Below are 25941 nucleotides of genomic sequence, written 5' to 3'. Positions count from 1 at the left end.
AGTTTATAACAACACTCGTGTCTGTCCTTGTTTCTCTTTATTTTCATATTTGAAATGGAATAGACTCCCAATTTATAATATTATACCTGCATAAGATAGGGGTCCTGTCATGTACGTTCTACTGTGGCTTCACTTTTAACTGCCATTTAGGAACCAGTTGGACAGTAAAGTGGGGATCTCCTATGTGACGGAGTCTGCAACTCTTTCCTTTTCTATTAGGATTATTCTATTTACATGATGTCTTCCTTACCAGCCAAGCCTCCTTGTGGGTGAGAACTTGTGACTCTTTCATTTTGTTTCCTCTGGAGCCTGCTCTTCTAAGGTTGTTGGAAATGTGTGTTGACTCAAAACAGAAATAATTGAATCAACTCCTGGGTGATGTCAGCACCGTGCATTTGATTCTGTAGTTGTCAGAAGCCTAGGAGAGTGGGTTTTTTTGTTTGTTTCTGTTTTGTCTAGTCTATTTTTGTTAATGTCTCAATCAGGCTTCTTTTACTGTTTGTAGGTCTAAAGAGCTGGGAGATGGCGGCAAAGCATCCCCCCCTCCCCCACCCTCCCGCAGTTGGATAAAATAAGAGAATTGGCTCCTGGCTCTGCTTCACCCACTTACATAACTTACACCAAATCCCCCTTTTAGGAAGAAATGTCTCAAGGTCCTTTTCCCTGTCTTAATTCCTGTTTGTTGTTTTACTGGTAACCACTTGTCTAGCCTGGCCTCTTCAGGGAAGCTTTGTGGCTCTCACCTACTTAGCCGTCCAAGCACCCCATTCTTGTAATGGCCAGAAACTCTTCCTTCATGATGGAAGAAAGGAAAGTGCAATTAAATGGAGTCTACAGGTGAATGAGAAAAAGTTATTCCCCGCACAGTGTCAGCCGAACACCTAACACGGCCCTGTCACTGGATAGAAAGGCAAGCCTCGTAGGAAATGTAACTTTTTCCAGTTGACATTTTTTTTAAAAGCAAAAATAGGGGAAATGAGCTTTGACAATACATTTTGTTTAATTCAGTTATATCTGTGTGTGTGTTTGCTCACTTACTCAGTTGTGTCCGACTCTTTGCAACCCCATGGACTGTAGCCCAACGGGCTCCTCTGTCCATGGGATTCTCCAGGCAAGAATACTGGAGTGGGTCGCCATTATGAGTAATTAATACTCATGAATGAATACCACCCGCACTCTGCACCCCAGGAGAAGACCACAGATTACTCTGGGACCCCAGGCCCAGCAGAGCACGAGGCACTGAGAGGGGAAAGTCAGGCCCCCCAGACCCACGACAGCCAGGCTCACTTTGGGGAGCTGTAGAATTCCTCTCTGGACAAGTTCTGTCCATGTGCTGAAGACATCCAGCCAGCTTTGCAGTGTCCCCTTCTTTAATATGGAGTTAGATGACTTAGGGTCACAGCTACTTCAGGGACACCATGAGCCAGAGCCAAATGATGGGGAGAAAGCAACTTGAAGACCATGCAGGGAACAGACAGATAACTTCAGTAGGGTCTTGATGCTTATCTCAGGAAGGAGAGGGTATTGACACTGTGAAATAGTTTTGCAACCAAAAAAAAGACTTTAAGAGAAAAGGAAAGAGTTGTTGGTTATTAGAAAGGTGATATCAGACATTTAAAATCTGGTTAGAAATCCTTATGAAAGAAGGAACAAAAACTAGAAAAGATAAAGGTAAGATGCACCTGACGAGAATTTCAGAAAGAAGAAACCGAGGATTGAATGTTTCACACTGATGTGACCCCAATGAAAGGTCAGGCAAGTGAGTGACAAAAACCAGACCAAGGCTCATTATAGTGAAATTTCAGGATAGCAGAGATTGGTAAAATTTTACTTCCATGTAGGAAAAACCAAACCTGCACAGCAAACTAGGGATCAAACTGGCTAGATGTATGAGCAGCAATGCTGGAATCTGGAAGACAGCAGTTCCACCCATTAAATTCTGAGGCAAAGTTGTGTCGTTACAATTTAGAGCTTATCCAAATGGCCAACAAAGTGTGTGCATAAAATAAAAGCTTATTTTGAGACCCATCATGTTTGAAACTCAGCAACCACACACCTTTTCCAAGGAGCCCATGAGAAGCTGTGAGCCACTGACATGGGTGGTCAGTCAAGAAGGGGAGAGGACTGAGTGGGGAACGGGAGGGAAGGGAGGGGTTTTCAGGACGCTTGTGATGGGAGCCCCAGGAGCGCTGGCTGTGCTGGGTCTCTCCTGGAGAGTCATCGCCCAGGCGAAGCAGGAGGACGGTGTGTTGTCTTCCTCCGACCTTCTCTGCATATCTTCCTGACAGACCAAGTGCCAGCCATCAGGGCGTACACACTGTCGCGTCTGACTCTCTGCGACCCTGTGACCTCTAGCCCGTCAGGCTCCTCTCTCCATGGGATTCTCCAGGCAAGAAGACTGGAGTGGGTAGCCATGCCCTCCTCCAGGGGATCTTCCTGGCCCAGGCACTGAACCCGTGCCTCCTGCATCTCCTGAATTGGCAGGCGGGTTCTTTCTTGCCTAGCCACTGGGGAAGCCCACCAGCCATCGGAACAGGGAAGCGAAGGAAGAGGTAGCCTTGCTGAGACTGAGGGGGGTAGATGCCTAAGGAAGGCGCTGTGACCATAGCATCTTCTCATGTCATAATCGTGTAAACAGGAGATTGATTTAACCAACAGGGCACAGGGGAGAGGGTGGGTGAACAGAGGGTCTGGTCGTATGAATTCAGTCCTTTCTAATAGAAAGTTGATGGAGAATGTCTGGACTGAAAAGGTGCAGAGGTACACTTGTCATTTAGAATCAAGGCGGCAAATAGTGGGGGAAAGGGCTGCGAGGGGCGCGCCCGAGGAGGACCCGCCTCAGGGTGGAGGACTCCGCTAGGAGCTGGGTGGTGGTGGCTTTTTGGGCTAGGCAGCTGGACTCACATGACAATAAAATTTTAAAAATGAAGCCTTGTTACACTGCCTGGGTTTCTTTTTTTCATTTAGCTTGTTCATTCATTATATAGGTACCGATGTGAAGACCAGCACAGTGTTCATCATGTAGAAATTGCCACTGAGCGGTATCTGCTCATTCTTATCAGTTTAACTAAATGTCTTGGGGAAAAAAAACAAGAGCAGAGGTTTTAGAATCAGACAGTCACCTCCTTGGGTGTCAGTGATTACCTACTAGGTTCTGGGTGCTGTTTGCAGATGCAGTTAGAGCATCCGGAGAGCCCCCCTTGCCCCCAGGAACCTGCATTCTGTTGGAGGGTGGTTTTGAATTGCTTGGTGGGAAAATAAAACAACCAACAGGTTGGGGCCTGTCCTTGGGAAGGGCCCCCAGAAGGAGGCACATTTGAACTGGGTCCTGAAAGGTGAGATGTGAGTTCTAGGTGCCTTGAGGCAGGAGAGACCCCGGTCTGTGCCCAGAAGGGTGGCACCCAGTGCCTGGTGGGGTGATGGAGGGAGGAGGGGGCAGATAGCCGGGGTCATCAAGAGATGGAATCTCCGTGAACATGAGTGTGTGTGCTGTGTTCTGCCTGGAGATGGTTCAGACGCTATGGGTGGAGTGGATTGCAGAGGGCAGCATGGATACAGTGTCCCCAGGGCCCACCTGACCACTGGAACACAAGTGCTTTTGCGCTTTTCCTGGTGGGGAGCGTTCACACAGATGTTGATACCCTTTTTATTTATTCTTTTTACTCATGTGTAGCTTTTCCTGCTTTCCTTCCTGCATTTATTTAGTGGTTAGGTGGCTGGCACCCAGGAAGGCTAATTAATGGCAGAGACAGCAAGCAGTAAACACACTGCCTAGCCGCTCATACTCGCTTTATTACTTTATTTTTTTAAATTGCTGATAATTACAATAGTGCTCATGGGCATGGGTCCCAGACAGGAAGAATTACTGTCTGCAGGCAGACCTGGTGTGAGCTGATAATGCTACATAAATCATGGAGGAGATGGCTTTCTGACTTGCTTTGAACTTGGAGAGGGCGGATCTCTCTCATATTTGTGTTATTTTCTCAGCTGTTTTAATGGACTTTAGAAGTTATAGTGATTGGTTATATGAAGATTAGTGTGTGGTTATTGCTTGACCTAGTAAACAGTGACATGTTTCACAGAATTGCACATGGAAATTGGCATTTTTTGTATTTGCAAATGTGCATTTCCTCTCCCTGCCTTGTGCAAGTCATCCTGGCAAATTGTCTTTTTTTCTGTTTATAAAGAATTTCTGCCCTTTCCATTCAGCATCACAGAACCTTAGAAATAAACAGCTGATGCTTTGTTTTTCATGGGATAGTAAAGCTAAGAAAAAAATTTTTGGTAAGGTTGTCAGTTCTTAATACTATGGAAGGGATATATTTTTAAAAGCAGACTACCCATTTTTTACTGCTGTCATCCTATGAAAAATGTTTTAAGACAGAAGGTAGAAAGAAGAGTGCCTTAGAACTCAGGACAGTCACTTCTCAAGTAGGGCAGTTAGCAGCTAGCACTGCCTGCATCCATGTGTGCACCTGCTCACCAGGCTTCTCTTCCTTGCACGAGGACCATGTTACAGACTGCAGCAGCCCCCAACAGGTGTTTGGAAACCCCCTGCTTTCCAACACCAGGAAAAACTGACCTGAATATTTATGTGGGGATGTTTGCAGCTGCATGGGTTTGCTTTATTTTTTCCCAGATACTTAAAGGAAAAGAGATCCAGAGAAATCAGTTCCAGTTTCTGACATTGACTGATCACGTTTGTGGTTAGAACATCTTGAAGTCAGAGCATTGCAACCAGAGCTGACGTGTTGGATAGTTACCCATTTTAACCTTGGTAAAATCACTAAGTATTTTATTTTAGTGAAATAAGTCTATCTGAAGAATAGAATTTATTAAAAGAGGTGGGATTTATTGTGTTTCAAGTATATAAAATACTCGAAATATGCCTCCAAATTACCTAATTTTTAATGATTGACCTAATGCATTTAATATTAGCATCAGATCAGTTAGAAGTATGCTTATAATTTCTGAGAATATTGCCAGGATTGTGCTTGCCTATGCCACAGAAAATGCTCCATCGTTTGTATTGTTTCTGTCATCTGTGAGTCCATAAGAATGATTTGGGAGTGAACATATTTAATGAATAATATTTAATCTTTGTACTTCTTGGTGTTAGTAACTTGAAATCATTTAAGTCTTTTAAGGTTTAGGAAACATGCCTATTCCCCACCCCTGCCAAGACTGCCTGGGCTGTTTGTTCCTCAGGCCCTTGGTTGCTGCCTGGGTAATACTGGCCAGTGATTGCCAAGGGGAAGGCCAGGTTCACACCATGGAGATCTTCTGATGTTACTGTTCACTCCGCCATCCCAGCTTTCTGACCTCTGCAGGTCACAGCCTTCAAAACACAACAGGTTTTGCTTGGGAATCAGGCAGATTTTTATGTAGTGAGGAAGCTGTCTTTTGCAAGCTGTGTGTCTCATGTGTCAAGAGTTACAGGAGCACGGACTTCTGTCTGCTGTAATGGGAGCAGAGCTGATACCATGGGTGTCATTTATTGAAACACCTAACATTTGGGTAAGGCTGTATTTACGTCACCCGAAAGGGATAACTGGGGTCAGGAGAGAAGTAACCTCCACAAGACTACTTAGCCAGTTACCTCAAGAGAACAGCCCTCAAGATTTAGGAAAATAACATAGTATCCTTTTGATGGGAAACACAGATTCATCTTGACCTGACTTTCAGCACGAAGCAAAACCAGAACTGGGAAGCCAGCAACCCTGGTGCTTCCCTTTTTATGTGGTAGCCTGGCACTGCATTGTCTTGTGAACCTTTGATGACTGAATTCCCTCAAAATAAAACATGGAGTGTGGGTGCAGCCCACTCTGGTGCATCCAGATTTCAAAGGTAGAGAAGGAAGGTGCCATCTTCACCCCATTTCATGGATTTGTGGGGACGTGACTGGTCATGTGGTACACCCATGACTTAAGTCCCTGTTCTTATGGCCTGAGAGAATGATGCCTTTAAGAGCCAGCTGATGATAACAATGCTGACATTTGAGTTTTGCTTAGTGCTTATGTGCATTCTCTTAATTTAATCCCACAACAGGCCTGAGAGGAGTAGTGTGTCAGTAGCCCTATTTTACAGATAAAGAAGTTCAAAGCCTGATGATACTAGCCACCAACACTTGAAGAACTCCTGTGTAACCAGCACTATTTCAAGCACTTTATGTGTGTGAAACTCATTAAACCCCAAAACATCACTATGGTATCTAGTTACTATTGTCCTCGTTTTATAGACAGGAGCCTGGGGTCCAGGAGGTGACTTAGGTAACCTCCCAAACGTGGCGCAGCGCGTCAGTGGTGGGGCCAGAACTCAGTTGCACTTTGTCCGCCCCGTGCAGCCGGCGCTCTTAGCCATCACGTCATGCACTTGCTCTGGGGTCAGGAGATGATGGTTGGCAAAGCCATTGTCCCTAGGACCTCTGTACCCAAGGAAGTCAGTTTCGTAAAATTCCTTTTTTTTTTTTTTTTTTCAGGAATAAAATTCCTTTTTTATTATGGGCAATCGGAAAGAAACACAGAAACCTGTAGAGAATTTGTTCATTTGAGAATTCTAGATCCATAAACACTGTTCTGCTTTTTTTTAATATATATATATGAAAGTGTTTTCTGTATTTCAGTAACTTTATAAAAGACTCTTAGCTCTCATCTCTGAAACACTTAAAGACAGACTGCTCTTAAACCTTGATGCTTGTATCCTTCCCAGTGTAGCCCAGATGGACAGACCACCACATTCCTGTCAAAAGCCTTGGAGACACTCTAAACTGCTTTCAGTCTTGGAATTGATACCTCATTTATACTTGAATAAAAGCAGGATCATTTGTATAAATTACTGCCTGCGAAAATGATACCTGACAGCTGGCATATGTCAGTGGAAGAAAAATGGCCTTTTACATTTAGCGTTCTTCCGCCTAACCTAATTCACCAGTTTCTAATTAGAATTAAGTCCAAATGTTAAGAAAAAAGAAAGGGAGACCGAGGATTTTTAGCTGGTGTAATGTAAACTCCCTTTTAAGCGCAGGCTTCTCTGTTTGCTTCCAAAGCTGGAAAATGCTTAACAAGAATCCTGCTATTTTATTAAATAGTAGGTTAAAATGTTTGAAGCCTGGAGCTTTTCCATTTTTATTTATTTATTTTTGGCCCCACTGGCTTTCTGTCACGGCACACAGGCTCTTGGTGGCTGCGCTTGGACTTTCTCTAGTTGCAGCGAGCAGAGGCTACTCTCCGGTTGCAGCATGCGGGCTCCAGAGTGCAGGCTCGATAGTTGTGGTACACAATGGGCTTAGTTGTCCCATTTCTTGAAGGATCCCAGTTCCCAGACCGGGGATCGAACCTGTGTCCCCTGCATTGCAGGGCAGATTCTTAACCACTGGAGCCCCAGGGAAGTCCCTGGAGCTTTTTTCAATGGAAAGCTTCACTCTTGCTGAGGAAGACGCAATTGGGGCATCAGACTACAGTCACCCTTTGGACAGTAACAGAAGTGGGGTCTCTTACACATTAGGTTTTGAGCAGGATTATAGTAGTCCCCCCACCCCCACACTGGAGAGAAATCAAATATAATCTATATACACATGGGGTTTTACTACATTATGTGTTCAGAATAAACAGTTTTTCAGGTATTGGGCCTGCTAGTTGTCCTGCCAAAATGTTTCATTTTCTTTTGACAGATTGAAACCATGCAGTCACAGTCAGACTCAGGCAAGGGAGGAAGAGGATTTAAGAAACCAAAGCTGTTTTATTTTGAACTAATTTTAGAGTATTTTAAAAGTTGCAGAAATACTGGAGAGAGCTCCCCCATAGGTTAACACTGTGCTTCCCTTCATGTCGACACCTGACATAACCCTGGTGCAGTTATCGGAGCTGGGAGGTGGACACCGGTGCGATGCTGTTAACTGACTCACAGGCCTTGTTCACATCCAGCTCCAGGTTTCCTCCAGTGTCCTTTTCCTGTTCGAGGATGCTGTCTGCGCTCCCACTTTGCATCTGTTCTTTTTGTCTATAGCCTCCAGTTTGGGACAGCCATCAGTACATCTCTGCTCATCTGTCCTCTTAACGTGAATTATTGCTGGAGACACAGCAGTGTCTCCACTTGTGAAGTCATTTGTCTTCCCTTGTGTAGTTAATATATTGGGGCAATAACCTTGAAACTATGGATTTTGTTAAACTTTGCTCGATTAAGTAAATCTTAGCCACAGGTTTGTGGACACAGACTTAAGTCATTTTAATTTAGAAATCGTGAAGTGCCATTCAGAACTTGAGCAGACAAATGAATACAGGATCTTCACATCCATGCGTAGATTGTCATTTACTGACTTCGTTTTTTAAAAAGGAGTGTCTTTGAGTAAGAGTCAGTCTCGATGTCACTCCTGTGCAATGGTAAATAGGCGCTGCTGGTTCAGTGATATGATGGGAGCTGAAGCCGTGTGGCCCTGGACCAGAACACAGGAGTACTTCCTGTGCCAGGGAACAGACTCCCTCAGGAACGGGATAAAGCCCTCCTCTCTGAAGGATGCTCCCTCCATGGCAGGCACTCTCAACAGAGCCTGGAGCCAAATCAAATCCTGGGGCAGTAGCTTTAGTGAGGAAGCAATGGATTACCTGTTTGCTTTGGATGGGGGAGCAGTTTTGTGAAGGGAGATGGGGCTGAGGTGGGCCCAGGAGATGAAGAAGCCTAAAGACCCTTAATCAGCATTAGGATGAGATTTCTGTTTGTTCCTATTTATTTGTTGCTTTAAGCCATTTCAGGTTTTCAACCAAGTGACTAGAAGCACTTTTAACCAAGTTGAATTTCCATCCTCAGGTAGCTAAACTCTTTTCCTGAGCCAAATTAATAGAATGGGATTTCTTATTAAGAATGAATTATTAAGTAAAGTGGAAGTGCTGGGCTAGGAAAGCAGTTGATGCAATTTATACTCAAAGCCTTGAAAGTGCTGCAGCGTGCACAGATCAAGGGCCGGCCACAGCGCCCTGGCACGGGGCATTCATTTTCTCTGGTGGAGGATTCCAGGTTCACAGGATGTCAGAAGTGCTGACTTGGCAGCAAAATCCCATTTGTAACATGTTAGATTTAAGAAGCAGATTGATTTATATGTTGATGTAATGGATCAAAGCACAGTGTTTGCTTCAGAAAATGGAGAGCACATTAAATAAGAGCATTTTCAAAGGAAAGCACAAGGATTACAGGAAAAACAAAAAAACAAAAAAAAATCCTGTTGTACTCTAGGTAAGGTTAGGGTATGTTTGATTAGTTGATTCCTGGACGTTGTCCGCAGAGGCTTTTTATATTCCAAATGATACCTTCTTGAGAGTCTCTGATGACCACAAGGATTAATCTTTCTGAACTCAGAAGTGAATCACAGCAGCATATGAGCTGTCTGGACCGATTCCAGTTGCCCTCCTTTCCCTTGGTGGTAACTGATGTGAGGAGCTGTGGCTGCAAGCTGCTGCTTCCTGCTGCTTTACCCTTGGGTGTTTGAGATCCTCTTTGGGGAAGATGCTGTTGACTATCTCTACACAAAGATCAAGTGCACTTACTACCAATGTACTGACCTCTGTGGTTGACCCGTAAACTGAGCATTCATACAGTCAGAACCTTTGTGGTCTTTCAGCCAACACCACACATGGACCATCATCTGCTGTGTGACGGGCATTTGCCTGCATGATCTTGACCACACCCCCTTCTTGGCCTGGGCGACCTCACGTAACTGACACTGCTTCCTACCTATGTTCATTTTTGGAATATAAGAGGCAAATGGCTTCCCTCCCTTGCTCCTATACTTCTGAAAGATGAGATACCACCCCTGAGATCCCACCCTGGCATTCCACTTGTTTAATATTAGAATATACCATTTTTTGAGTTATGAAAAATGTTTATATGCATGCAATTATTACCAGACTAAAACTTAAAAAAACATTTTATTGTTCAAAAATATTCTTGTCCTTTTTCCCAGTCGTTAACTCTTTTATGGATAACCACGAATCTGATTTCAGATTTAGCCATGTTGTTGTATATATCCATAAGTTTAGTCCAGAATTTAGAAACTGTTGCTCAGCGTCTTTCACATTTAACCACGGTAGTTCATTTGTAGCAGGTTTAAGAAACACTGGGCTTCCCAGGTGGCACAGTAGTAAAGAATCCACCTACAATGCAGGAGATGTAAGAGATGCACGTTTGATCACTGGGTTGGAAAGATCCCCTGGAGGAGGGCAGGGCAACCCACTCCAGTATTCTTGCCTGGAGAATTCCATGGACAGAGGAGCCTGGCGGGCTACTGTCCATGAGGTCACAAAGAGTTAGGCATGACTAAACGTCTAAGCTACTAGGAAATACTATTTCTGACCTGTTGATTGTTTATTTCTGTATAAGCTTTTGGAGAGTTGGAAGGAAGAAATTTGCTGAGAATACTGGTTTCAGTGCAGAGTGCAGCCTGGGGTTTGCTCCCCTCTGTCCCTGTATGTACCCCCTTGTGTCCTGTATGCGTGTTTCCCTCCGCATCATAACTCAGGTTACTAGCCCTGATCCTTGGTATGGCTCCCAGAAAAAGAATGACCAGTACAAGAGGCATTTTTTGTGCATATCTCCAGCTCTGTGAGAATCAAGCATATTTGTCTTAATGCATCTTTATACCTTTTAATGATCTATTTGAATTAAGTGCCACTAGAGCAGTGGTCCCCAACCTTTTTGACACCAGAAACCGGGGTGAGGAGGTGCTTTTGAGATGATCCAAGCACATTTATTGTGCACTTTATTTCTGTTAGGACATCAGCTCCACCTCAGATAAGCAGGCATTAGATCCCTAAGGTTGGGGACTCCTGCATTAGGGTACTACTTATGCGTTCTTTCCACAGGTACCTTAAACATTTTTTTCTTTCTTTGGAGTAGACAAGACTTAACTCCAGTATGTAGCTTCACAGTCAATTATTCTGAAGGTGTAGTATCTGTCTTCTACTTGAGTAAATGATTATTCCTCACAGTAGGGCAACGATCTATTCTACTTAATAAAGTTGCTGACTGTTCTCCTCATTGGATCTCATTGAGGTGTTTCTCAGCCCTGACTGATCTTGGCAACATTTTAGGTCCAGATTAGCTTTCCCCCAACGATCAAGCAAGTGTTCATGCTTCCTTGTCTCATGCTAGTGGAAAGCAGGCTGATTTTAATAAACTGCAAAGCAAAACTTGCATAGGTGGTAAATTGGTCCTGGAAAAAGTGGTATTTCATAATCTAACGTAGGCTTCTGATTGGAAAGACCATTCATGTCTGTAATCCGTCCATCAGAACAGATCAAGGAGACTTGCCTGGAAAACATGACTTTCTGTATATTTTAAAAGCCAGATCTGCTTTCTTCTGTTAATAGGAAAACCATTTAATATTAATGCTCTTTGCTGTTTTTGAAAAGATCATAATAGACCATATAATCGAACCCACCTCTCAAGTTTTCATGTTTTTAAAAAGATGTTTAAGTTTTGTTTTGAAAGAACCTTTATATTAGGAGAGACAACAAAACTTTATTGTGGATGTTGCTGTCAATATTGCTATATCTGCAGACCCAAAGATGCCTGTGTTTTTTTCTAGTGCATGAGACTGCAGGAGCCTTAGTCATCATACCTAAATGTTTTTTCTCACCTGTAATTTGTGAGCTGTTAATGTCTACAAATAGCTGGGGTTTTTTTCCCTAGCTCGAGATGAAATTGTTCTTGAAGTCCCTCTTAGTGTTCCCTTTTCATGTATCGCACCCCCTAACCGTCTTCGCCGAGCCTTTCCTGTCTCCCAGGGGTGTCTTACGTGAGCTACTGTTATTTCTCCAGCTCCCAAGCCATTCCCCTGCATACAGAGAGCATCAGAGCTGCATCTGGAAATATTAAGTCTGTGCTTAAAATGCTCAGCACTCCATCCTTCCTCGGTCTAAGGACTGTCCAATCTGGACTCTGTGTGCTGCCCACCTCCCTTAGGCCCTCAACAGACTTTCAGTCGACACTCCCCACATGGATGCCCAGAGCTGTTCCAGTGTCACTCTTCGGGATGCTTCCCCAGTCAACCTCCTACCCAGGCTACGTCACATCCCTATTTTGTACCGTAGGCTCCTCCAGCTCTGCGTTCTCTTCCTCCTCAGGATGTCTGGGGTGGGATCACACTTTCTGTGTGAGAGTCGACTGTGAACTAGGCCATAAGCCCTTGCGGGCAGGGAACATAATCTTTGGCTCGTCATTGTGTGTGAAGCATTTAGCATGCTGCTGTGCAAAGATAGTAGCTGCTCAATAAAGTTTTGTTGTGTGAGTGAATTGAGTAGAATCCCTGGAACTTCTGCCATTCTGTACTCTGTGGCTTGGTGTGTTCCGGGCTGGGAAGTGGATTTGCTTGTGTTGGAGGGGACTGCAGGCGGATGATCTGTTCCAGGTCAGAAGTATCCAGATGTGGAGAGGGGGTTACATTTCTTACCCACCTTTCTGTTGACCATAGACGTCCAAAGGTCTTTTTTTGTACTGGCTTTGTTCCTGGGAAAAGGATTTCTTTATGAAGAAGAAATAGTAACTAATGAAGAGTTTTAAAAGGTCAGTTGTACTGTCAGAGCCGCCTCCGCACCCGCCTCCTGGGAGTGACCCTGGAATTGTTTTCCCTCCGTAGGCCCTCGCAGCCAGCGCCGGAACAGGATTCGCCGTCGCCGAGCCTCAGATCGCAATGTTCTGTGGGAAGTTAAACATGCATGTAAACATCCAGACTGGGAGGTGGGAGCCTGACCCAGCGGGCACCCAGAGCTGCTTCGGCACAAAAGAAGAAGTTCTCCAGTACTGTCAGGAGGTGAGCGTGCTTCCTGAAGCGTAAAGATGCTTTTCTTTCTGGGTCACGAGTGAGCCTAGTAAGCTTAGAAACAGGTGCTCTGTCATTCTCCTCTTTTGACCTAAGACCAAGACCAGGCAGCAGGCTTTTGTTCTGAATGTGTGCCTGGCCCAGGCCTGCTGCAAGCTCTTGGGGCTTTCTGGAAGGAGTACTGCAGGGGCTTGACCAGGGCCACAGAGATGCAGCCTTGGCGTCCCACGTGTCACAGGAAGATGTGAAGCAGGCCCAGTGTCACGTGGGCACTTGTGTTTTGCACTTGTAGGTTGTAGCCAGGAGCCACCAGTATCGTAAGGGATTATCTCAGGTCTGATTTTTACAGACGTTTCAGGTCAACACTTGATGTAGAAAAGGATATGAGATGTTTTAACTTCTTACCAAAACTAGCCTTTGGGGTCAGGGCTGGAATATTATTCTCTAGTTTCATTAACAGACACTTCCATAGACTTGCCTTTCCGATGTTTTAGTTCATGAACTCAGCTATTTACACACCTCCTATAAGTGGACTCAATACCTAATAGACTCATTTTGGGGTGAATGCTTGTTGCTTCTATAGGTCCTTTTAAACAGAAGATGTGTTAGAAGTGCTCCAAAGTCTGCCTGTCGAAAGAAAGCTGATGGTCACAGAATGTCTGTACTTGAGGAGGAGTTCAGCTGGAACCGGGCAGCAGAGGGGTCTTTTCCTTCACAGAGGACAATGGCGAAGCTGAGCACACAGACCCTCGCCCTCATTCACTGGCGAGTGTCTGTCTATTATGGACAAAGTCCGTTTACCGTGCGTGTTCCCTGTTCCTTGCAGATGTATCCAGAGCTACAGATCACAAATGTGATGGAGGCAAACCAGCCGGTCAGTGTGGACAACTGGTGCTGGAGGGACAAGAAGCAGTGCAAGAGCCACATCGTGATCCCCTTCAAGTGTCTCGGTGAGCATCCTGGCGCCTCTGGGTACCGCTTGGGGAGTCAGGGTCCCTGGTATCACATTTTCTTTTCTATTTTAAAAAACTTTAAAAATATTTTTAATTTTTATTTTTTGGCCATGTTACATAGCTTGTGGGACCTTATCTCCCCGACCAGGGATTGAACCCGTGTCCCCCTGCATTGGAAGGTGAAGTTTTAACCACTGGGCCGCCAGGGAAGTCCCTTACACTTCATTTTCTCTCAGCTCACAGTGAGATAGCTTCATCTGCGTAGACGCCAAGGGCTGTAGGAATTTATCGCGGGACCTTTGAACACTCGCAGCTTTCTGGTGTTGATAGGTGGCTCGTGTTTGGCTGCTCACTCTGCCTCTCCCATTGTGGGCGTCCTCTGACTTCTCAGGACGAGCCTTCTCTATAGCCCTGAGTGAGCGTGCTGCCCTCAGAGAGGCCCAGCTTCGTTCACGTCGAGAGTCTGAAATCACTGTTAACAGTCCTAGCGTGCGTAGTACTGCGGCAGCCTGAGGGGTGGTCTTCTGGTCCTCTTACTTCGCGCACACATTTTGCTGAAGTCCTGTATCGCCAGCCAGATCAAACTCCATGCTTAGTGTTCAGGAGCCGAAGGAGTGAGTCGAGGCTGCTGTAGACAGTCAGGGCAGCCTCGGCCAGGCCCTGTGCCGCCTGCCCTTCTGAAGGCTCAGCTGATAAGGGTGTTCCTGACTCCCTGCATCTGTATGAACAGTCAGAGTGAACTTGGGGACCACTGTAACATTTCATCACCCAGAAGGAGGGTTGTTCCAAGTGTTTACATAGTGAGTGTGTTCATCCTGACCACTCATCGTCAATACACCTGAATTATGTTCACACATCTGTAACCTTGGTGACTTGGGCAGATTTGGTCATAGAAGCTTAATGGGGGCAAAATAATCTGTTTTTGATGATCCGTAATAGGACGAACACAGCGTATTAAGTGTAGACAGCCTGCAATGTTCTGTGCAGCCTGGATGGGAGAGGAGGTTGGGAGAGAATGGATACATGTATATGTAGGGCTGAGTCCCTTTGCTGTTCAACTGAAACTGTTGCAACATTGTTAATCAGCTATATCCCAATATAAAATAAAAAGTTTAATAAAAAGTAGACAGCCTCTGTAGTTCTGTATTTATTTTTAAATTAATATTTATTGGAGGATAGTTGCTTTACAATATTGTGTTAGTTTCTGTTGTACAGCAAAGTGAATCAGCCATGTTTGCACATCTTGTTTGGATTTCCTCCCAGTTCGGGTCTCCATAGAGCACTGAGGAGAGCGCCCTATGCTGCAGAGTCCGTTCTCATTGGTTGCCTATTTTATACACAATAGTGTGTATATGTCAATCCTCTCCCTGGTCCTCCCACCCTCCCTTCCCCATAGGTACCCACTTCTTTGTTCTCTATGTCTGTGTGGCTATTTCTGTTAACCATTAACTTAACCTGTTCTCCTCCCTCCCTTCATTAAAACCTTTCCTAACATGGGATTCATTGCTTTTCTCATTCTCTCATGTAGCAAACTAACACCTGAGTAACAGGTTTAAACAGCACCTGAGTAACAGTGTTTAAAATACATAGTAATTACTTTGTTCTAAAAATGTTGAGTGGGGGAAAGGAGGACGCTGTGTGCACTTAACACGGTTTATTGAAAATTGAGCATCCTACAGTGGTGTGAGGCTTTTGAAAGGTTTTGTGTGATGTGGTTTTGAAGATGTTTTTTCATTGCATTTGGCTTTAAGGAATCTCTGGGTATGAAGTTTCATTCATTCTCTGTAAAACTCTCAAACTTACGGAAATGAAAGAGCATTCTTGAATATTTGTACACAATAGATGGATGCTACCTAGCAATCATTTCTTCCTTTTGCATCCTTGTCCAGAAGCCTTTGAAACTTGGTCTTTCCCAGTGTGGCTGTTTTTCACTGGTACTTAGTATATTCAACGAGAAGTCACACTTCAATGTTCCCCCTCAAACTGAATCTTATAGCTTACGTTACTACTAGTTGCCTCGTTATCCGTAAAATTTTATCTAAATAGGTTGGTCCGCGTGGTACAGAGTTGGTAAAGTGTGAAGAGGCAAAGGTGCTAGTATTTTTGGGGAAGGAGTTCGTCATCTCTGACATTTATATACAGACGGACTCCTGCAACTGAAGAAGGGAGCTCTGTGAGCCTGTGGCTGTTTCTGTCCTTGTTTATTTCTGGAAGGATATTTGGATGGGGATGGTTGCTGTGATGTCTTGTTCTCAGAAGCCTCGAGGCGGGGCCAAAATAAAAACCAAGAATAAATATATTGCCAAGTAAATACAGTTACTGTCAACAATGAGAGCTGGTACTTGGATGTCAGAATTCAAGTGATTTCTCCTTAGATTGAGCCTCAGATCGCTTCCCCAGTGGAGCTGAATTCTGGTTTGCCACTGGGCTTTGCTTATACTAAGCTCCGACTGTAAGCCTGGTTGATGGTAAACTTTGTTTCTAGCTCCCTGGGGCCTTTGGGGCCCTCGAGGGCAGCACCGTGTCTAATTCACCTTTGTGTTCCGGCATTAGTGTCAAATTGAGCTATTGGGCCCCCAAAGTCCCTGTGCTAATAGCGGACTCACTGCCCTGTGGAGGGCTGTTTTGATGCAGGGCAGCTGCTAGTGACGACAAGAGAGTGTGTTCCCCCTCACAGCAGGTCAGGGGCTGCCCCTGGCCTCCCAGAGACTGAGGCCTGAGGCTGTGATGAGGCTGGGAAACTGGTATACATGCAGACTTCACACCAGTTCAGGCACTACAACTTTTCTTTTTTTTTTTTTTGCCTTGCCACTTGACTTGTGGGATCTTAGTTCCCCAGCTAGGGATTGAACCCAGGCCCTGGCAGTGAACACACCAAGTTCTAACCACTGGACCGCCAGGGAATTCCCCCAAGACCTTTCTTGCCAGACAGTTTCTTTATTAGGGTTTCCTTTTTGTTGTTTTTTTGTTGCTGTTGTAAAATGTCAGAGCTGAGCCTGCCCGCCTCCTTTCCCCTCCCTACTCACGGCGTCTCCCCCGAGCCCAGGACCGCCTCAGTGTCCTGCATTCGGGCCCCGTGGGGCCTGTCCATGATGCGTCAGAAAAGCCTGGGATGCTCGTTGACTGCGGATCACTGAGGCCCACCTAGGACCTACTGACCCAGAATGTCTAGCCTTTTATTACATTACAAACATACCCAGAGACAGAATCATCGTCTTAACCCCCATATGCCCATTGCCCTGTCTTACCCTGTCTGTGGCCCACTCCCACCAACCCCTCATTATTTGGAAACAAATCACAGATACCTTTTTTTTTTTTTAATATTTCAGCAGGTATTTCTAAAAGATAAGGGCTCTATTTTCTAAGCAGCTATGTGTAATTTCCCCCCCAGCTTTTTATTTTTGAGAAGTTTCAGATCTATGATAAATGCAGTCGTGAACTCTATACCTGTTACCTGGGCTTCAAATTTTGCCTTATCCATCTTACTCTGTCTATTTTGTGCAGTTTACTTACTTTTCATTGTTAGACCATTTGAAAGTGAGTTGGGACTTTATGATAGTTCACCTCGAAGTAGCTTTCAACTTCTTAAGAGCAAGGGCGTTCTTGTGTTATGACTGTGATATAGCAGTCACACTTGGGACAACTGTCCTTAGTGTTCAAATAATGTCCTTTGCAGCTCCCTTGCAAAAAGGGTGATATATTTAATCTAGACAGTTCCTCAGCTTTTTCTTTTGAATCTTTTATTTATTCTTTTGGCAGCATGTGGGGTCTTAGTTCCCCAACCAGGTATCAAACCTGTGCCCCCTGCAGTGGAAGAGTGGAGTCTTAACCTCTGGACCCCTAAGGAAGTTCCTGAATCTTTTATGACAGTAATATTTTTGACAGTCTTGGCCCTTTGTTTAACACAATGTCTCTGAATATGGTTCTGTCATATTATTGTGTATCCGTTCAGTTCTGTCGCTCAGTCGTGTCCAATTCTTTATGACCCATGGACTGCAGCATACCAGGCTTCCCTATCCATCACCAACTCCCAAAACTCACATCCATCGAGTTGGTGATACCGTCCAGCTATCTTGTCCTCTCATTGTTGTGTATAATTAGAGCCAGATGACTATAGCAGAAAGACGGTCTAGGTGATGTGTTCTCAGAACATGACCTCCGTCAGCTTATCACTCATTCGGGTAAAGTCGTGTCTGCCAAACCTTCCCTCTGCAAAGACATCTCTCCCCCTTCATCGTTCACCCTCCACTGATGGTCTGTACCTGGATCAGTCATCGTAGTGGTGGTTTGTCTTAGAGCGTGGTGTCTGTAGGTACACAGAGGGCTAAAGTAAAGTTCACCTGTACTTTGGGAGAACAGGCAGTATCAGTTTCCTGGACATTTTGTTATTCGACCCAATGTGGGCAGAAATAGAGAAGTGAGAGGCTGGGACTGTTGTCGGTGTGAAGTCAGAGGTGGTGGGGAGTTGCTGTGTGTCTTGATGGGCTCCTCTTCCCGTTTCCCCTGCTGGATGCTGCAGGCCTGCTGGGAGTAAGGGATGGAGGGCGGGGCAGAGTAAAGAAGTCCTGGGTGTCACAGCTGCGGCGGAGTGTCGAACTCTTGTGTCTGCTGACGTGGAGCTGAAATGTCCAGTTGGCTCCTATAGATGAGCTGCAGCTCAGCTCATGCACATCAGAGACTGCTCCTGTCTGCATGTGGCTGCGTGACCGTCCCAGTAACCTGCAGTCAGAGCCGTTTTCACCTTGAATTGTGATCAGATTTGCTCCTGACAAAGCTGCTCTTTTCCAGTGGGTGAATTTGTCAGTGATGTTCTGCTAGTTCCAGAGAAGTGCCTGTTTTTCCACAAGGAGCGGATGGAGGTGTGCGAGAATCACCAGCGCTGGCACACCGTGGTCAAAGAGGTAAAAAGCTGGACAGCAGAAGTCAGGGGCTGCTGCTGCTTTTGGGAGAGAGAATAGCATGTTTCTTCAGAAAAATAATCATCTTCTTACCATAATCTTAACTCAGTTTTTTCCCCTTTATCTCATCAAAGTTTACAGTTACTTGTATCTTCTAAGTTAAAAATATTTGAAAGAAGAATACATATTTTGGTAAGGAAGTACAGTATTAACAGTCCAGCGCCTGGAGGCAAGGATATTAAAAGGATCTTTAAGAAGCTCTCAGCAGGGCATCCAGTAAGGCCGCCCCAGACCCCAAGGCCTGTGTGGAAATATCCAATTACAGAAAATCTGTGTGGATGTGCATGCTGACAGGACTAGAAGTCATTTCATTCTTCCTCTGAGGAGAATGAACTTCCTTAGCTTGTCCTCCAAGTTTAGTTTTTCCAGTCAGTTGCCTTTATTTTGTCTAATTGTGAAGTAATTTGAATTCCTCACCACTGAAGAATGTGTGTTATTACTGACCACTGTTAACCAGTGTTGATAATTATTCAAAGAAACCACCGCCGCCACCACCACCCCAGCCTTAATTTTTTCCACCTTTGGGCTTTCGTTGTTTTGGGCCAGATGACATTTTCCCATTGCAGGTTAAGCGAAATTTGTAAATCTGTAAAGTAGTAGCATCACAACTTCTCGGCAAAAAATAAATGTGTCCATGAGAGAGGCTTAACATTGTGATGTGGTGAGGGCATTTTCTGAAGTGAGCTAGGGGTGGGGGTCTCTGAGCATGCTGCCGTGTCCTGAGAGAGCTAGGGGTAGGCGTGGGGGTCTCCGAGCACACTGCTGTGTCCTGAGAGGGCTAGGGGTAGGCGTGGGGGTCTCCGAGCACGCTGCTGTCTCCTGAGAGGGCTAGGGGTAGGCGTGGGGGTCTCCGAGCACACTGCTGTCTCCTGACCTTGGTCCCGGGCCCCCAGGCCTGCCTCACTCAGGGGATGACCCTGTACAGCTACGGCATGCTGCTGCCCTGCGGGGTGGATCAGTTCCACGGCACCGAGTACGTCTGCTGCCCTCAGACAAAGGTGGTCCAAACCGCCGTGTCCAAAGAGGATGAGGAGGACGACGATGACGACGACGACGAGGATGAAGAGGAAGACTACGATGTTTATAAAAGGTGAGTTCCGTCCTGAGCCTGTGGGCGGCTGTGGCTGCCACACCCAGGCTTCTGAGTGAAGCCTATTCCTGCGGAGCCGGGCCAGCACATCTCACTCGACTGTGGCCGAGCCTAGGTACACCATTGGCCTTCATCCACCTGTCCTTCTGGCCACGTGCCTTCCTGCACGATCACGCGGCCCCTGCTCCCTGGCGGTCAGCTCCTGATGAGGTGGCCGGGCTCAGGGCTTTTAGCAGCATAGCTCCCTGTGAAAGGGAAAAAGTGAAAGTGTTAGTCACTCAGTCCTGTCTGACTCCTTTCAACCCCATGGACTATAGCCCACCTGGCTCCTCTGTCCATGGGATTTCCCAGGCAAGAATTCTGGAGTGGGTTGTCATTTCCTCCTCCAGGGGATCTTCCCAACCCAGGGATCGAACCTGGGTCTGCTGCGTTATAGGATTCTTTCCCACCATCTGAGCCACAGGGATGGGTTGAACTTATTACTCCCTGCCTCTGTGCTCCGGTCTCAGAGCAGGGAAGGGAGTCAGTGGTTCTCTGTGCACAGCAGTTGGCGGTGACCTTCCTTTCTTGTTGTGACCTTTAGTGAGTTTCCTACCGAAGCAGATCTAGAAGACTTCACAGAGGCAACTGCAGATGAGGACGATGAGGAGGAGGAGGAGGAGGAGGGGGAGGAGGTGGTGGAAGACCGCGACTACTACTACGACTCCTTCAAGGGAGATGACTACAACGAGGAGAGCCCCACCGAGCCCGGCAGCGACGGGGCCGCCGCGGAGGAGGAGATCACTCATGACGTCAGAGGTAGACCCGCCTGGCAGTCATACTTATAACCTGTTAATATTCTTTCATTCACTTACAGGCTGCTTGCCTCCCAGGTAGGTCCCAGGAGGGCAGCTTCCTGCCCCAAAGGGGAGGTCAGCTCTGGGTGCTCCCAGGTCTGGCAGCAGACAGATGGAGTCAGGAAACTGTGATGTGCGTTGTGAGGATTTAGAGAATCAGAGAGACTATGTGGTCTGCCCTCCGGCAGGATTCTCCCACATCCAGCCGGAGATGTTCCCGCACGGGAGCCCCTTCCTCAGTGAGGCCAAAGTCCCAGGTTCTGGAGTGGACATCACTTCTTTGGTTCTTTTCCAATCTGTAGGCTGCCCTGCTTGGCCATCAGGGCATCTGGAATTTGATGACCTGTTGGTAAGGGATCAAGGCCCTTTCAATTTCACTGCCAAATAAAAAGTGAATGTTCCAGACCACTTCTGTGCAGCCCCCTGCTGACTATATATTTGAAGCCAGTTAAGAGCTGAAGAACTGTTTAGGGTTCAGCCAGGAGCCAATGACTTAACGAGTCTAGAAGTTTGTGATTAACCTTGGAGAACAGAAAATGTACACTGACCCTTTCAAGGGGCCTGAGTAGTGTTTACAACGGTGACCGCCACTGAAACTGCCTCTGTACCTGCACTGTCTTCTTCTGCCCTGGGCGCCCCCGAGACGGCCAAGGCAGGCAGCTATCCCCACTACACAGACCAGAAACGTGAGGCTCCCTAGCTGTGCGCTGGGGAATTCCTCCACGTCAGCCCTTTCCCTTTCTAAGCTCCAGACAGGGCAGAAAGCACCGCTCTCTGCAACAGGGCCCAGGGTGCTCCCTTGCTTTGGGAAGGAAGAGGACCGCACGCTCAGCGATAGCTGGCCAGAGGGGGCCGGTGTTGGCCCAGGGCCCAGGTCCCACCCTGTCTTGACCTTCACTGAGGTCTGGTGTCACTCCGCCCTTCTCCTCTTGCTGGTCTGTAGCTTTGTGAAGCCCCGAAGCCGCTCCCCCGCCCCGCTGACCTTCTGACCATTTCCACACAGCTGTCTGCTCCCAGGAGGCGCTGACGGGGCCGTGCCGGGCTGTGATGCCCCGCTGGTACTTCGACCTCTCCAAGGGGAAGTGCGTGCGCTTTATATATGGCGGCTGCGGCGGCAACAGGAACAATTTTGAGTCTGAGGATTATTGTATGGCTGTGTGTAAAGCGATGAGTAAGTCCCGTCCGGCGTGCTGTCCCCCGGCGTCCTCGTGGCCGCGTCTGTGTGGTGCTGCCCGCCCACTCGGTGTCACTGTCGGTCGTCTGCCCTCCTCTCTGTGCTTCCTAGATCTAGATCTGCTTTCCTGTCGGCAGCCGTCAGCTCAGTTTTCTGTGTCCTGTGCTCGCCGTGGGCCTGGTGGTGGTGGTGGTGATGATGGAGGTGATGGCGGAGGGCTGGTGCGCCCTCCGTGCCTGAGGGGTGAGCCCGGGGCCGGCCCTGTCTCATCGGGAGCCCCTGTGTCGGTTGGGAAGGAGGCCCTGCCCTCTGCTGTCAGACGCTGCAGGGCATGAAGGGCACTCGGACAGGCCGTGAGCTCTGCACATGCTCGCTCAGGGGGACGCCTGCTCTCCAAGGAGGTGACCATAAGGACACTTTGGGCTGCCGAGAACATTGGAACATCTTTATGCACTCCAGGGAGCCCGCTCCGCAGACTCGGTGGTGACTGTTTCCCCAGTATTCTGGGGGGGCCCCTGGGTCTCACAGAGCTTTAGGAAGCAAGGGGGTTTTGGTTTGTTTTCTTCGGTCACAAAGGAAATTCCACGTTCGGTGGAGTCTTGTTCACTCAGACGTCAATAGGGTGCTTTTCTTCATAGTTAGCCCTTTTCCTGTTGAAAATCCTCGTCTGGAGCAGTTCTGACCCGTGTGCAGGGAAACCCTCTGGCTGACAGACCCTCCTGCCTTCTGATTCGCACGCTCATTGCCGGTCCTCGTCATTTGCTCTGAAGATTTTTGGCTCTAGCATCTGATGGCTTTTCATTCAAAGGTTTCCTTCAGGCCCTTTTGTTCCCTCTTAATATGGTATGGTATACTGTTAGTGCTTCCACCATAGCTGCTACTCTGTGGAGGTTTTATTTGAAATGAAAAGATGGGGGGGGAAGAGCCCTTAGGGAACATTGGTGGCAGAAATTTTTTCATTCGGGAGAGAAGGAGCTAGACATTACAGTGATTCTTCCTGCTTTGTTAAACTCCTTAAACTAAGGGGCGAGAAGGCGTTGTTTGTGACGGAAACCTGAGGAATCGGGGTCATTAAAGATCATGTTGAACGTGAGGCACAGTCTTTACCCAAAGGATCAAATGTTGACGGGGCGGTAAGAGACACCAGACGACGGCAGGTGGTCAGAGCAGGAACGGTTTTGAAGTCTGCAGAGCTGGAGTCCCCTGTTACTGTGGAAGGAGAAGCAGTGTGTCCCGGCACCTGTGGGGCCCCTGACTGGAGTGTTTGGAACCTGGCAGCATCACTGTCCCTTGAAAGGGACCAGCGCCTGCGAGTGTGCCAGCTTCCTGGGCCGTTCGCTTGCACACAGAGGGCATGTGGTTCTGGGTCCGAGTCCATCATCTGCAGAACCAGATCTCCAGGTCTGCTGCTCCTGTGCCCTTTCATTCCGGGGAGGAGGCAGCTTGCGCTTATCTTTATCCGGCCCAGTGATATGAACCAAAGGCTCTGTCTCCAACACGTAAGCCTTTAAGCTGCGGGCCTACATCACTGAGCAACGTGCTTGTTGGCATGGATGGACTTCAGTGCTTTGAAACACTCCTGAGTGTCATGGGGAACATGGTTTCTGAAGCAATCTATATAGATTCTGACTTAGTTAACAGTCTGCAAATTGGCTATTGAGACCTTATTTAAACTTAATGTAAGAACCAAATATTCTTGACAAGACTTTGAGCCATAGCTTTTAGGTTTAAAACTCAGTAGGAGGGTGAGTGGGAGACGCCCAGACAGAAGGACGTGGGGTGGCTGGCTGGCTTGTGCTCACGCCCATCAATTTGCCAGTTGCGCTCACGTTGTGTTAAAGTTACGCAGTTCTGGAAATTGGGTGAGTGTGTCTCCGAATTGAAATTTGTTGAATTTGGCTTTGGCTGTCCACGTGGCTCTCGAGTGTGACCGACAGAACAAGTTGTGTGAGCAGGCTGCCTGACATTCCTCCCTGCCCTGGGAAATCCCCACTGAGTTGGGGTGTTCAGCGTCTCCACCGGTATTTCTTAAGAGGCTAAGTAAGTAAACCTGTCGCCTCAACCTCCTGGATGCGGATAAGCTCCTTTGTGCAGACACTCACCTGCCCGGGGCCACCAGGAACTTGGACTAGGCATGCGGAGTGTTTGTTCTAATGGGCTGTTCTCTGGGTGGTGGCCAGGTGAGGCCCTCGAGCGTCATGGACGGAAAAGCCTGGAGTGTCTTCACTTTGACGGCGAGTCCTTGTCAGACGTGTCGTCTCTGCTGTGGGGCTGGGCTGAGGGTCCTCCCGTGGGACTGAAAACTAAGCAGAGGCAGCTGGGGCGTTTGGACTTCCTCTGCCCAGTCTGTGTGCAACGAATGTACAGTTGAATCAGTGGCCCAGCGTGAACTGTGACCTAAAAATAGCTGGAGAAAAGGCACCCTGAGCCCTGCAGCGCCTTTGCACGTCTGCCGTCAGCCCCGTCTCTGGTCAGATGCACTCAGTAACCAGATGGGTAGGTCGGGTAGGTGGTTTTAGGTTTTAAGGTTTCAAGAACTGAGGCAGGGTAAGAAGTGTTCCCTTCTCTGCCCCTGAAGTCCCGAGTAGGAACCTTGCTGGTTCTGAAGGTACCGGGGGTGCAGATGGGCCTGGCGGCTGGATTTGGGGTAAAGAAGACAGGGCGGAGTCCCGCCAGACGGGCGTGCCACTACCTTGAGGGACTCACACTGGTCCCTCCAGCAGGCCCAGCGGGGCTTCGTCCCCAAGCACCGTGCAGCTTCAGCACCGGGCCGGGCCCCGGAGAGAACCCTCCGGTCGTTCTGTTGCAGTTCCCCCAACTCCTCTGCCCACCAATGATGTCGACGTATATTTCGAGACGTCTGCAGACGACAATGAGCACGCACGCTTCCAGAAAGCCAAGGAGCAGCTGGAGATCCGCCACCGCAACCGGATGGACAGGGTAAGCCTTGGTCCCTTCCCTTGGTGGCGTCAGGGCTTCGTAGTTGAAGCAAAGGGACACCACCTCCTCAGGTGAGGCGTGTGAGTGTGAGCGGGGCTGGCCCCTGGACGGGATCAGTGCCCGCCCCTCCCGAAGCTACGTGATGGGGGTCACCCCTCGAGGGCTCTACTGCTCCACTCTGCCGGGGGCACTTCTTGTCAACATTACGTTCTGCTTGTTTTTTTTAAGTTTTTTATTTTTGAAGAAAGGAATTCTATATCAATATTGTAAGTAGAAAGCTAGTACCATTTATCATTAGAGCAGGGCAACCATACTAACATATATTAGATGAAAGCAGTGTTAGAACATTCCGGCTAGATACTGTTGCCTGCTGAAGGTCTGAGTCTCTGGGTTTCTTTTCCTTAAAGGAGTTGCGTCAGAACAACAGGAGCCCCATGGGAGTGCAGCTTCCTCCTAGACTTACTCAGAAGGGTTGAAAGAAAATTGAAAAGGGACAATTTTGCCAGGTCTGGGTAGCAGCCTCACATCACCTGTGCTGGCTTGTATGCTGGGAGAAATCTGCTACTGTTCTGAGAAGTGGGTGTTAGCCCTCCTCCCCTTTCTTGTGAGGAGCCTGAGGCACAGAGTCTGGCAAATAACACCCCCGAGGTTATGGACGAGGCAGCTGTGAAATGGGGCTCCCCCTGGGGGGCACTGACGCCAGCGTCTTCTGAGGCAGCCGACCTGGAACAGACCCTGAGCTCGTGGGCGCGTAGGCCGCGCACTCTTTGTGCGTCTTCCCACATCCTGTTCAGGGCCCCGCAGTATTTTTAGGAAATGAGACTGCTGATCCAGTGATTATCTGGTCATAGTGGCTTTGACCTTTGTTCCAGGTGAAGAAGGAATGGGAAGAGGCTGAACTTCAAGCGAAGAACCTCCCCAAAGCAGAGAGGCAGACTCTCATTCAGGTGAGACATGTCCTCCAGGGAGGGGCCCCAGGCAGACCCTTCAGGATATGGTCAGAGCCAGACACCCCCTTTTAGTTGAAAGCTCATGTCACAGGGAGGTTTTCGCTGGCCTGCTTTGTCTTCCCTCCCAGTGGTGTTCTCTGGAGTTGCTCACCTGCCGTGGAGGGAAACCAAAACCCAGGGCAGAGCGCACACACCTTTCGTGCCCAGAAGTAACCTCTGCTCAGCTGTGTTT

General features: G+C 47.6%; 1 protein-coding gene across 4 annotated transcripts in view; it reads left to right on the top strand.

The window, feature by feature from the left end:
• APLP2 (amyloid beta precursor like protein 2) overlaps positions 1 to 25941 on the top strand; it is a 61156-nt gene that overhangs the window by 20422 nt on the left and 14793 nt on the right. For 2 of the 4 annotated variants that reach the window (XM_043873050.1, XM_043873060.1), the window contains exons 2-9: positions 12626 to 12799; positions 13635 to 13758; positions 18550 to 18662; positions 19613 to 19809; positions 20393 to 20607; positions 21649 to 21816; positions 24629 to 24759; positions 25632 to 25706. In XM_043873050.1, the coding sequence (XP_043728985.1) occupies positions 12626 to 12799; positions 13635 to 13758; positions 18550 to 18662; positions 19613 to 19809; positions 20393 to 20607; positions 21649 to 21816; positions 24629 to 24759; positions 25632 to 25706 (1197 nt within the window). The remainder of the gene's footprint in view (positions 1 to 12625; positions 12800 to 13634; positions 13759 to 18549; positions 18663 to 19612; positions 19810 to 20392; positions 20608 to 21648; positions 21817 to 24628; positions 24760 to 25631; positions 25707 to 25941) is intronic. The other 2 variants (XM_043873069.1, XM_043873078.1) reach the window with 1 other exon arrangement.

Source organism: Cervus elaphus, chromosome 2 (assembly GCF_910594005.1).
Source record: "Cervus elaphus chromosome 2, mCerEla1.1, whole genome shotgun sequence".
NCBI lineage: Eukaryota > Metazoa > Chordata > Mammalia > Artiodactyla > Cervidae > Cervus > Cervus elaphus.
This window is presented reverse-complemented; position numbering and strand designations above follow the sequence as displayed.